At 38.9% G+C, this 12,911-nt stretch overlaps 1 protein-coding gene across 1 annotated transcript in view; it reads right to left on the reverse strand.

Moving 5' to 3' along the window:
• Window positions 1–3,688: 3,688 nt before the first annotated feature.
• The window catches only part of AUH (AU RNA binding methylglutaconyl-CoA hydratase), a 159,515-nt gene continuing 150,292 nt past the window's right edge, over window positions 3,689–12,911 (reverse strand). The window contains exons 8-10 of the mRNA XM_018556669.1: window positions 11,664–11,714; window positions 11,051–11,098; window positions 3,689–4,247 (exon numbers count right to left, since the gene is read on the reverse strand). Of these exons, the coding sequence (XP_018412171.1) occupies window positions 4,170–4,247; window positions 11,051–11,098; window positions 11,664–11,714 (177 nt within the window). The 3' untranslated portion in view covers window positions 3,689–4,169. The remainder of the gene's footprint in view (window positions 4,248–11,050; window positions 11,099–11,663; window positions 11,715–12,911) is intronic.

Here is a 12,911-nt window from a genome sequence, read left to right on the forward strand (position 1 = left end):
CTTTAATGTGTCCTCTTATTCCTAAGTTTGAATGTTATAACTAAAGAAGGTTATATTATCTAATTATTGATGTCATGCAACAAATTCCTCTCTCTAGAGATATCATTTAAATAAAACTTGACATGAATTATCATCTGTAAGCCAACAGCTAGTCTCGGCAAGCCCTTGCTGGATTATGTAACTGTGCTATTTTCAAATAACCTCAAGCTAAAATTATAGAACATGGAAAATGACATTCAAAGAATTCTCATCTGGCTAAAAGTAAAACTTGGTTGAACCTGTTTGCCTTTCTTAGGGCATTTGTGATTTCTTTCTAAATGTGTTTTTGTATACAAGAAATCTGTGTCATCTACAAATGGAAAATATACTTTCATTCTAACCAGTCTGATGTTTTTATACATTGGAACAGAATGCTTTTATTTTCAACCTAGGATTGTCAACATTTAGAACATTGGAATGCCAAACATCTCATACATGGGGTCAGGAAAATGGGGGAAGTTCAACACTTTGGTTATGTATGTGTCAACTGGCAGGTTAATTAGCTTTCTAATTGGCCATCCAATATTAAAACATAACCTTCTCTGATATCAAGGACTGATGTTAATTTGTTGGTGCTATGTAAATGCATAAAAATAAAATGTGTTTGTCTACCCTAAAGGTTTTTAAGCTAACGTTTACTATCAATTGCCCAATTGGCTTGAGCCAGTAAATTAAAAAGAGATATTATATTGCTTTATGAACATAGCTGATATTTGATATATATCGGTGCCGATACAGAGTATTTGGGCGAGTGCTCGTACTCGCCCAAATGCTCTGATGCCTAGCACGAGTACTTCCTATATCAGGAAGCCGGGCAGAGCATCATTACACGCTGCACGGTTTCCTGATTGGCCGGGACACGGCTCCATGCTCTCTCATCACTTGTGATGAGAGCATGGAGCCGACTTCCCGGCCAATCAGGAAGCCAGGCAGCGTGTAATGACGCAGCGCCCGGCATTGATTGGCCGGGAAGCTGGCTTCATGCTCCCTCGTCATTTCATGACGAGGGAGAATGGAGCCGGCCTCCCGGCCAATCAGAAAGCCGGGCGTTGCGTCATTACACGGCGCACAGCTTCCCGATTGGCCGGCTAGATGGCTCCGTCTGCGTACCGGAGGAAGGCCGCGTTCTGGCTGGAGAGGCCCCCGGGGGGTGACAGGCTGGACATACAAAAGGTAAGAGGGGACTTTCTTGTTAATCGGGAAGCCGGGTGGCGAGTCTTTACACGCTGCCTGGCTAATCAGGGAGCCAGGTGGCGAGTCATTACACACCACCTGGCTTCCTGAATGGGACTTCCGTTACTCGGTAATTTCTATCGGCGAGTACCGAAAAAAAAATAATCGGTACCAGAATACCGGTATCGGTGCATCCCTATTTCAAACCATCAAAACTTTTAGCTTGGTTACCTGTACAGTTATTTGGAACATCTTTGACACTGGGCTGTTATAATCCTTGTAATCTCTTGGCATTTTTTTCTTCAGAACTTTGTTACCATTTTGAGTAAAGGAGATTTAATAATGGAATTTCAACAAAAAGTCTGTGAAGGTTCTCATTCATCCAGGTCATGGTATATCTGTAAAAAATAAGTCAAGGCAACATCTTCAAGAAAAATACAACAAGTCCAGTTGCCTTGACTTATTTTTTACAGATATTCAACAAAAAGCTTCTTTTTTTTTGTATAGAGAGGGAAGAATAGGGACTATCATAAGTTTTTACTGTTTGTGCCTCCACTGGAAGATTTTTCCCTCATTTTCTGTCCTGGTGATGGTGGTCACTGTGTCAGGAAGGAAATCTGTCAATGTAGGCACGCACAACATTAAAAACAATTGCTTTATTTTGCATGGGATGGATGAGAACCTGTGTGAAGTTTTTATCTTGTCCACCTTCCTGTTGGGGGAAACCCCACCCATTAAAATGATCCAAAACAAAAAGTTTTACCTGGAGTTCCGCATTTAGAATGAAGTGCCATGTACTTTAGCTTTCTTTGGAATAATCAACCCTGCCCCTACAACACAGACAGTATAACTCTAACGATGCTCATGGTTTCCAAGTGGAATTGCTGCCCCGTGATATATGTAGTGCTTCTCTATCATTTCAATGCTCTGCAATGATAGCAATTAAACTCATGTTTTCTTTTCCTAGGAGAGAATTACAGTCTTTAAACTATGCCATTTGATGTTACATTTCACCATGCAAAGGTTAACAGAACAGCATCATGTTTGTATTTAAAGTGCCTCTAAATTCTGCTTTATATTTCTGATCGCTAAATGTAAATAGAGCAGAATGTCTGCAGGATAACTACACATTAAAATGTATTGCAATTTACATAAAAAATGATAATGCCAGTTATAAACTGAGTTTGGCAGGATTCCTGGAAAGACTTATATCATGGAGGCTCTATCATCCCTACCAAGCCAGGATTGAAAAGTCTTAATATGTAAACTGTATCAGTATAAAAAAAACATGAAGGGGATTTAGATGGCTTCTCAGCTATGCTAAGGACAGATGCATTTGTGGTGAGACATGAGTTTTTACGTCCAACAAGATTAGGGGATAATTATAATACGTTTATGGGGCAGACAAGGTCAGATTGGTCAGTCTTTGGAACCAGTGACCAGGCCCATAAATCAAAGCTACACCTACTGATTTAACTGCTTTGCAAAACTGTTACATTCAAGAAATGCCTTCTATAATAACTATCATAGTTATCAGTGTTCTTATGCCAGCCCCTCACCAAGCTTTCAAGCCCTCAGGATGTCATAGCTTATGATGTGTAGTACCATGGCAACTGTAGATCTAAAAAGAGGCTAAGATGGATCCCTCTTCAGCTGTAAAGTATAGGAGGGCTTAGTTTTGCTATATCTATTATGTCGATAGCAGTGCCGACATGTAAACAGACTCCCGGTGTCAGGATGAGGAACATCTTTTCCCTGATGTCCCCTGAATTCAGAGCTGTCAAACCCCAGCTGCTCTTGCTGGGGAATAAAGCCGGGTACATACGGTTCGAATTTCTGCTGGATCCTGATAAACCGGCCGAAATTTGTACCGTGGGTGCCGCTATCAGCATCCTTCCACCGGGCATCCCTCAATCAGCTGATCCAAGGAGCCGGTTGGAAAATTCTTGGCGCAACGGAGCTAGCAGCCAACATGCAAACAGCAGGGAATTCATCCGTCGATGCTTGTATGCGTTGATGAAGGAATCCGTTCTACTTTTTGTTAACCCCAGTGGATTAAACGAAAAAAATAGAATCATGTGTACCCCACTTAAGAGTACAGAGGTGACACTAGGAGTAAAATACACCCCATAAGGTCTCCTTGAAGATAATCTGTCACCTGTGCTATGCAATCACATAGGGGGATTATTAGCCTCCTTGTCATAGCAATAAAATGAAAATTAGTACATTCCTGTGTTCCTCAATTGACAATAAAGAAAAATAATGATCATTTTAGTATATATATATACATACATGTCAGGAGGTAAAGTAGCAGCACATCTGTGTGTTTTTGGTCCCTAAAGCTCTTGTGTAAAAACTAAAGAGTGAGTAGTCAGTATATGGCTTTAAGTTTACTGAAGCTTATATCATTTTTGCAACATTTGTTTATCCATAAACACATCACAAACCAATATATTGATTGATTTAACACATCTTTATTGATCAAGTACATTTTTTTAAATGATCCCTTGAAAATGTTTTTTTTTTGTTTTTTTACCAGTATGGTTTGCTGACATCTTTAAGTAATATTATGAACAATAATTTATATGGCTTTAATTTACATTATTTTGACATTCTATATGAACAGTGTTTCATAACATACAATGCTGCTGAAGCATGAAAACAAAATGCAGATCTTGACTGCGGCTGCAGCCCCAGAGCTTACTAGCACTGACTACTGAGCTGGAGACTCTGACATTTCTGTTAACTAACAAAGGAAGGTTTGTGGCTGCGCTTGTTGTCACAGGCAATGCTAAAAACTATGAGAGTGATCTACAGGGTCAGGAAGGTGTATGGGCACGCTCACCTGCCGTAATGTTTTTAATTTCCATGGTTGTGAGGTCGAGGAAACGCACACACAGAAGGTCCCCAACACATTTATTCTGCTATGTTCTTAGGTAAGGCATTCCTGTGGTCCTTTACTCCCCCTTGAAACGTGGAGGCCTTTTCTCCTTAAATGCTAGTAGGCCTTCAATTCTATCCTTAGTTGGAATAACCTGCAAAAAATCCCCAAAAAGATATTTCTAGTTAATGGCAAACACAAATTTGGAAAATAAACTATTACAGAATTATAACAGGAACATATCAGATTATTAGAGGTCATACTCTCCAGGCAGGGTCCTCCTAACAATCTACAGTATAAATCTTGTATAATATTATTAACCCAATGACACAGGTGCTTTTCCATTCAAAAAAAACACAAAAAAAAACAGTTGCCCTCCTATCCCCAGTACACTCCCACATTCACTATGGATAGGGAAAACCTCCGTCTTCCTATCCCCATTACAGAAGTGCAGTGCCCCTGTGCATATCAGTACTCATCTACAATTTGATAATTACCCTGCAAATACCACTGTCACCCTCCATCCCCAATATATTGGGTAGGTCCCTAGGCACCACAGTGGCGTAGTGGTTAGCGCTTCTGCCTTGCAGCACTGGGGGTCCCTGGTTCGAATCTTGGCCAGGTCACTATCTGCAAAGGAGTTTGCATGTTCTCCCTGTGCTTGTGTGGGTTTCCTCCCACACTCCTAGGACATGCTGGAAGGATAATTGGCTCCTGTCTAAATTGGCCCTGTATGTGAGATGGGGACCTTAGATTGTAAGCTCCTTGAGGGCAGGGACTGATGTGAATGTGCACCTATATAAATCGCTGCATAGAAATTGTCGGCACTATATAAATACCAATAATAATAATACGGGAATACCAAACTTCCCAATGCAGAAGTATAGTGTCCCTCTAAATAATCCTCCTCATTAACAATTTCATGATTACCCTGCCAAAACTATTGCCACCCCTACCCCCATAGGCTGCTCAGTACCACATTGTGCACATCTAATAAAAGTAATATATATATATACACAGTGGCCAGTTTATTATGACCACCTGACGTTTGTAGAGGGCCAGACCATTACAAATAGGGAAGCAGGTTGTTTACCACGACAGTAGAAGGGATTTTTTTCTGAAGATATGGGGAAACAACGCGATTTAACAGCCTTTGAACGCGGGATGATTGTTGGCGCGGAGCCATAGAGTGAGTATCGGCAAAACAGCAGAATTTGTTAAATGTTCAAGAGCAGTTGTTGTTAAAGTGTTTAAAGACTGGACTGTCAGCCGAAAATCAGGGTCTGAACGTGGAAATTGTGGCCGTCTGCGACTAGTCAATGTTAGGGCAGAACGGAGAGTACAAGACAACAGAAGGGCAACAGTGCAGTGTCAGATTCCTCGCATAGCCTTTCAACATCTCGTGGAGTCATCTCGTGGCCCAACGGAGTACTGATGGGGTGGTCATAATAATCTGGCCACTCAGTGTATAGTTTGTACACTTTTCCCCCCTTTACACAGTAATCCTAAAGTGAAAAAATGTAAATCATTCAACTTGTTGTCGCCTCTGTTTTTAACAATGTGGTCTGTGTGCTTGTGACCTAAATACCATGCAAAGTAAAGCAGAGGGCAGCTTCTTCTCTCCTGCTATACTAGACATAGATCACTTTTTACAGGAAAAGTCAAGTATTGAATATATTTTACATGCCTATATCTTTGGATAATATCAAAATCTGCCTAAAAAGTCCCAAAATGTGAACAGAATAAGCATGAAAATGTAAAAGTCACATCAACAATTACTTCTGAATAATTTTTCACAAATGCCTTCAAAGTAAAAATAAAATGTCCAGCTAATGGGTGAAATACATCTGTAAACTCCTACTGGAAATGTAGACAAACGGTCAGTAGGGGCAAAGGACGTTTAAAAATTGTCCCATTGCTCTCTGTTGGTGCATGTGCTCAGAGCTCATCCAAGCAGCTCTATACAGTGCAATCTGTTCACATGTGAGAGTCCTCTCCTTCCTGTCGCAACAGAGTAAGGGAGCAAGGAATGAATGAATGGGTTCTTCATTCATTGCAGATAATCAACAGGCAGTAGCAGATGAAGGTATTACTTTATTATTAACCCTTTCACTTCTCTTTTCTCCCGTACATGTCAGCACCATTCCCGTCTCTGTATGTGACCTGTAAATTAACCACTTCACCTTCCTTATCCTGCACATCTGCATTAAACCCCCCTCCCCATCTCCATCCTGTACATTGACCCTTCACCTCCTTCCCATGTGTGCCCCATTACCAAGTGTGTAGCCTGTATCACCTATTTTCCCAAAGACACTGGTGGGAAAATTGTGATTGATGCTATGTAGAATGCAGCAGGAGGTGAAAGATTGGCATAGTCTCTCACAACAAAATTATTGGTCTGAGGTGGAGACTGTTTAAAAGCATTAGACTGTAATAGTACACAAAATTTACCTCCTCAATGCCAGCATGTCTCCTCATTTCCAAAGAAAATTTTGAATGAAATAAGATCACCCTGGGGTGTCTACTTTCCAAAAATGGTCATTTTTAGGGGTGTTTGTACTGTCAAGGCATATGTATTTTAACAGAATGTAAGGGAAAGTTCTTTCTTTATATTTAAAAAAAAAAAACAACTAATTATTTAACCACTTGCTGTCCGGGGCATTTTCTTGCTAAAAAATAGTGCTGGGTCTTACTTTCCGGGTAGGTCTTATTTTCGGGGAAACAGGGGATTTGCGCACACATGATAAAATATAATTTTTTGGCTAGAAAACAGCTTCAGACCCCCAAACAATGATATATTTTCTGAAAGCAGAGGCCCTGTAGAATAAAAAAAAATGCTAGTTGCAATTTTTTTATGTCGCACGGTTTTTGTGCAAATGTTCAAAACCAGTATTTTTAGGAAAAAATTAACTAAATTAAAATTTAGTGCACAGAAACATAATATAATACCCAATTTTTTGGTAACATGTGAAAGTCTGGGTCACGCCGGGTAAATAGATACCAAACATGTCAAGCCTTAAAATTGTGTTCGCCCGTGAAGCCGCAACAAAAGGCAATACCCAAAATTTCCTATAGGGAACATTTTAAATGCTTTTACCGCGCATCAGTTTAATGCTAACAGTGATTGATGGCCTTAGAGTTATTGCTCTCACTACGACGTTCGCGGCGATATGTAACGTGTGTAGAGTAAATGTAGTTTTTGCACGTAGGCGCACCGACGCGTTATCGTGTGTATGTGTGTGCACGTGGGGGGCAGCTCTAAGAGCCGGAGACTGTACGAGTGACAATGGAAGTGATGTAATACACATCACTTCCGGATCCTGTGATCCGAGGAGAGATTAGCGGCTGTAAGCCGCTGAATCTCTCTCCGATCACTGCGGGGAGACCCGCCGAGCGGCTCCTGGGTGCCGCACGGGGACATCGGTGCTCAGGGAAGCCAACAGCGGCGGCTGTACAGACGTCGATCGCTTGTACAGTAACAGCAATCGCCTGCTGTTAAAAGCAGTACCAAGAACACGTCTGCTGCAGGAGCCGTGTTCTTATTTAATCACTTTAACGGGCCGCCGTCTATAGACGTATTGCGGCCCGGAAGTGGTTAATATCACCAAAACAGAGTTCTAGCTGTTAAAAAAAAATTATATAAACATAATTTGCATACAATTTTTCAGTCAAAGTATCACTGTCCTGAAAACTGAAAAATGACCTGGAAAGGAAGGGGTTTAACATGCTGATGTTGGGGTGGTAAATTAAGTTTAAAAAAAAAACAACCAAAATCTTCAAGTCAGTAACTGCTTACTCTCATGCATTGCTAGTGTCCTCCATTTTAACATATGGAACAGGTAAAGAATATAATTGTTTTGATGCTCTGACAAACAGTTATTATACACGATGCATCTAAACCTGTCAGTGAAAAAGATGGACACACAAATTTGTACGCTTCACATTTCTGTCACAAACAAGTTCTTTAATAATGCAGCTGTCTTAGATTACCAATTTGAGTGACTCCTGACAAAGTGAAAAGCAGCAAAAATGGAATAAAATGCCACTCGTGATAAAGCAGCACACATTTTAGAGCTGTAAACAACAGCAATGCATATGGTACAAAGCCTGATATGAATGCTCAAATGAATGTGTGGCCATTTAGGAAATCTAAATTTAGCTAACTTGCATAAACACCATTTGCTGATTTTTGTGTGGGAGGTTTCACATTATAAAAACAATAACTTCTTCAATTGAAAGGAATAAACAAACAACAAATAAAAGAAATAAGTACGCCCCTGCATGTAATCATATTTCAGAATGCCAGATCCTGCCATTTAATTCGATAAAATATGTCTAATGTATTTCTGGAAAACGAAAACATTTGACGTTTTATGGTTAATGATTTGGTTATTATACAGTCCTGTACCTGGTTGATGGCTATGGGGGTAAACTGAACTGATTCATAAACTTATATAGGTAGGAGCAATACAAATGTTTGTCCAGTACTTTGAGAGAAGACCCCAAATTGTCAGGATTAGGAAGCCATTGAAACGTCTGTGAGAATCTAGAGGAAAATATTTACCGTTTGAATGTTTCAGTTTTAAACATATTGTTCCCCTGACCAAAAAGTTTAATCATGGATGTGTGTCGCATAGATCACAATGCAGCTTTGTTGAATACCAGAGGGGAACAATATTGTGTAATGGTCAGATGATAAGTAAACATCTGACTGCAATCTTTTAGGCCTATGGCTAATTTAACTTGTGCAGTTTATATAAATAAAGTGCAAAAATGACCTTAACCCATGCATGGCCACTCACTAGCAAAAAACACTATACGGGGGAATCCCTATCTCCAGCTATTGTAGTCTGACAGAGTTGGGTGTACAGTTGTTAGAATACCCAAACAGTGACTACAGCTTATTGGGGAATTTTTGACTTTTTTCAAATGGGGAGGGGGGGCGGGACTTAAGGGGGCTGCACACTGGTCAAATTTCAAAATCTGACCAGTGTATGACCAGCTCAAGACCCTCTAAATTTTTTTACACTTCGCATACAAATTTTCTGTTCACTATGTGGCTGATGTGTAACGTGCTTGACCAGAGTATAGATGAGCGAACAATATTTGCAACACATTACTGTCACTAGAAAATCCTCCTAGGTGCGCTGCAAATGTTGTACACTCACACTCAGTTATACATTGGGCCAACACGTTTCAAATCAGCCCCATTGTGTGAGAAACTATCCAGATCATCTCTCACTCTCATGTTGCAAATAGCCACTACATTTATTACATCTTACTCGTATAGTAGCAATTTTCTCTAATAAATTATGTCTCATATTGCTTTGTTTTGGCAAATTAAGGTTAATCTGCATTTTGTTTCTTAACATAGACTTATGGTGGTAATTGTGCCAATCCAAGTCCTCCTGATTACACACAATATTTTAAGATACAATTGGTCTTTGCCTTTAACTACCATTTATATGCATTCAGGCTGTTTTTTCTTTTATAACAGGCCCACTTGTATTCCTGATGTATTCGTTTTTAAAATGTACACAGAGGTAATGTTTATGTGCAGCTACTTTTTTTTCAAACCAGTTTTGCTTAGTAATATTATATCTGAAAGCTTTCTCCATTTGCATTTGTAGGGTTTCTCCCCTACCATAAAGGTTTTCTGCTGCATGGTAAATCCTGATTGTTTATAAAATGTATTATAAAAATGTTATACTAATTATATAATAATTTATTGTACATTGGCCCATTGTTTCTATTCCAAAATGACATGCTCGGCTAGTCGGTGATCGATAAATATTTAGACAGGTGTAAATCCGAGAGAGGTACGTGGACGGAGAGAACGTCTATCCCTGGGTGAGACGACATCCTGTCGGTTGCATGCATAGGGGATGTCGTTTTAAAAACTTTAATGTGCAAAATACCACAATGTTAAGCAAGTGAATGTGAAGGGGTTGTACTCTCGATTTTTAAAACATCTTTCATACATAACAATGGAACTGTTTCTCTTCATATATTTCATGAGAATAGGTTTTATGAGTATTATTATTATCATTTTATTTGTATGTAACCAATATAAAATTGTATATAATTAAGAAAGTGCAGGAAATCTGTTTCCACAATCATCAGTGTACAAATTTTGTTTTTTGATGCCCTGAAGAATGGGGTAATCTGTGTGCCCCCGAAACGTGTTGGATGTTTTATATTATCCTATTGTAAATGAGCACTATTATTACAAACCTAAAAATGTCAGGTGAAGAAAGCTATAAGGCTATTACTGACATAATGATTTGCTATGGCATCAGAAAGCACTAATTTCATACATTTTATGTTGATGAGCAGCTTAAAAAGTGTTACCTGATGTCATCTCTCTAACTCTTTTGCTGCCAACAATATAAGGATTATGTCAGATTAAGTTAGCAGCAGCACTGACATGTAAGCAGAGTTTGTTTACTTTTTTACATTGGGCTGTCGGCTTTCTTGTAAAAGTGATTCAGGCGGTTATAAAGCCACTCAATCACTTCTACACGTACAGTAATGTGACAATCCCCCCCAGCAATGTGTCCTGGGTTTACCTGTCCCTCCTGGGTGCCCAAGACCTTCAAGGTGGGTTTCAGGATAGAGAGTGGCGGGAAATCAGTGATAACTTATCTCCCCTGTGAAGCATAAACCTGGGAGCACTCAGCTCTGAGCACTTATAGGTGCAGAGCTGTCTATCTCTGGATGTAAAGCTGAACTTTGAAAAGCAATAATTTCAGATGCATTAAATATTGACCTAATGTATGGTCATGATAGCCGACTAAGCACCCCTTTTGCTCAACAAATGTCCAACTCAGCAAGTTCACTATTTGCTAACTGTGTTTTATTTTTATTTTTTGGTTAGTTTATTCTACTTGTTCCTACCTACTAGCCTGATTGGCTTTCAAAAGTACCAAAACTGGACTTGATGTATAGGTATCATACCTGAGCATAGCATGCTTCTTCTATTGCTAAGCCTGTGGCTAAGTCCACCTAAAATGTGAAAGAAGATAGATCAGCATCTGTTAACATTTTCAGGTTTAAAAAAAAAATGAAAAATAATTATTATTAGCATAACATTCAAAAAATTTCACTGTATATTTGATCATCAGAAATCATATAAATAAGAGTATTGTGGGAATGAATACTGCAACATCAGACAGACTACAGTTGGCAATAGACAGAGAGATGTTTAACTGGGTAGGACAAGTGGTAAAATATATGACTCTTCTCAGTAGCTGTGCCATGCCACTAAACCCTCCTGTCGTATTCTTTACAATTTGCCTGAAATGTGAAAATATGGCGCATCTCCTTCATTTTATTTCACAGCAAAAAGGAAAGCCACAGAAATGTTTCAAGAAGCTTCCAAAGTCAGAAATACTAATGTCCTCCCTCTAGGGCACATGTACAATGATTCTTTCCTGATGGTTGCAAGCAATGTTTGAATCGCAGTCATTGCTAGGAAAGATTAGGTCGTATATGGGCGCCTTAATAAATATTCCACACAGCCAGTAGTGTCTACACTACATGAAACAATAATGCAATTAAATTAACTTACTTCAATGCCTTGGTTGATTGCTAATTTAGCCATTCTCATTGCAATCGGTCCCTAGAATTTAAAAATAAAGATAGTATTAATTGCAAAATGTAAAGGGCAAATAAGTAGAAAGAAATCAATTCCTTGAAACCTCAAAGGTATAGTCAGGCAGTTGATTAGTCTTCATTTACCTACAAACAGGAAAATGATTGTAGCAGATTATACCTAATCTGCTGATGATTGGCCACTACATGAGTGACAATTGATATGATAAATATATTCTTGCATTTATAAAAATCAGCCAGTGGATACCTTTAGTATATGTGTGCGGATCAAATGTTCACCAAGACAAATATGTAGATTGCCACTGTTGATCTTCTTAAAATCCTTATTTCCTGGCTCTTACTCGCATTACTTTCTGAGTCATCGACCCAGAACAACCAGCCAACAAGTTGGGTCAGATTAAATCAAACACTCCCGAACTGCATACTTCTGGGTCAGTAACTCAAAAAGTACAGGGGCCAATAGATCAGTCTGATAACCTGACAATTAACATTTTCTGAAAAAGAATAAGCATTGGCAACCACCTAATTTCTTACAGTACAGGATTATTTAAAAAAAAAAAAAAAAAAGTAAAGAGCAATAACAAGCACCGACTTACAGCAGAAACCAGATTTCTTTATTCACTAGTCTAGATCAGTCAGAACAATGAAGGATGAATTGTAATTGGTTGCTATGGGTTACTGCATTATGCACACCGTTGATTAAATAAGCCTCAAGCTGTTAGAAAACTTGTGCACTTCTGAAAATGAACTACTCTATATGACTATACACACACGCAGATAATTGAAATGTTAACAATTCTGGTTTATAGGTATACAATTCAAACATGGTTTGTTAAGAGTGAAGAAATTACAGAGATTGTAAGCAGATTTCACCACTCCAGGGCTTAGATTACATATTTACTTTCACTTCCATGCTCAATTAACGGTATTACAACAGTTTGAATTCCTAGAGTTTATTAGTGCTGATTGCTACTATTACATGGATTTTTCATGAATGCATTCTTTATCCTCTGCTGATACACTCATATAATCAAAGCAAACACACAAATACCTTGGGCTCTTTTATACATTGGTCCAAAGCTATTTATGAACAGAAATATACAGTCACAGATCAGCTTTCATTAGCTAATGTTAAACTGTTTAAAGGTGACATATAACAGTAAAGCTTATCAAGTTATGCCCTTTCTGCACAGATATATATATA

This window comes from Nanorana parkeri, unplaced genomic scaffold, assembly GCF_000935625.1.
Source record: "Nanorana parkeri isolate BGI_ZX_2015 unplaced genomic scaffold, ASM93562v1 scaffold246, whole genome shotgun sequence".
NCBI lineage: Eukaryota > Metazoa > Chordata > Amphibia > Anura > Dicroglossidae > Nanorana > Nanorana parkeri.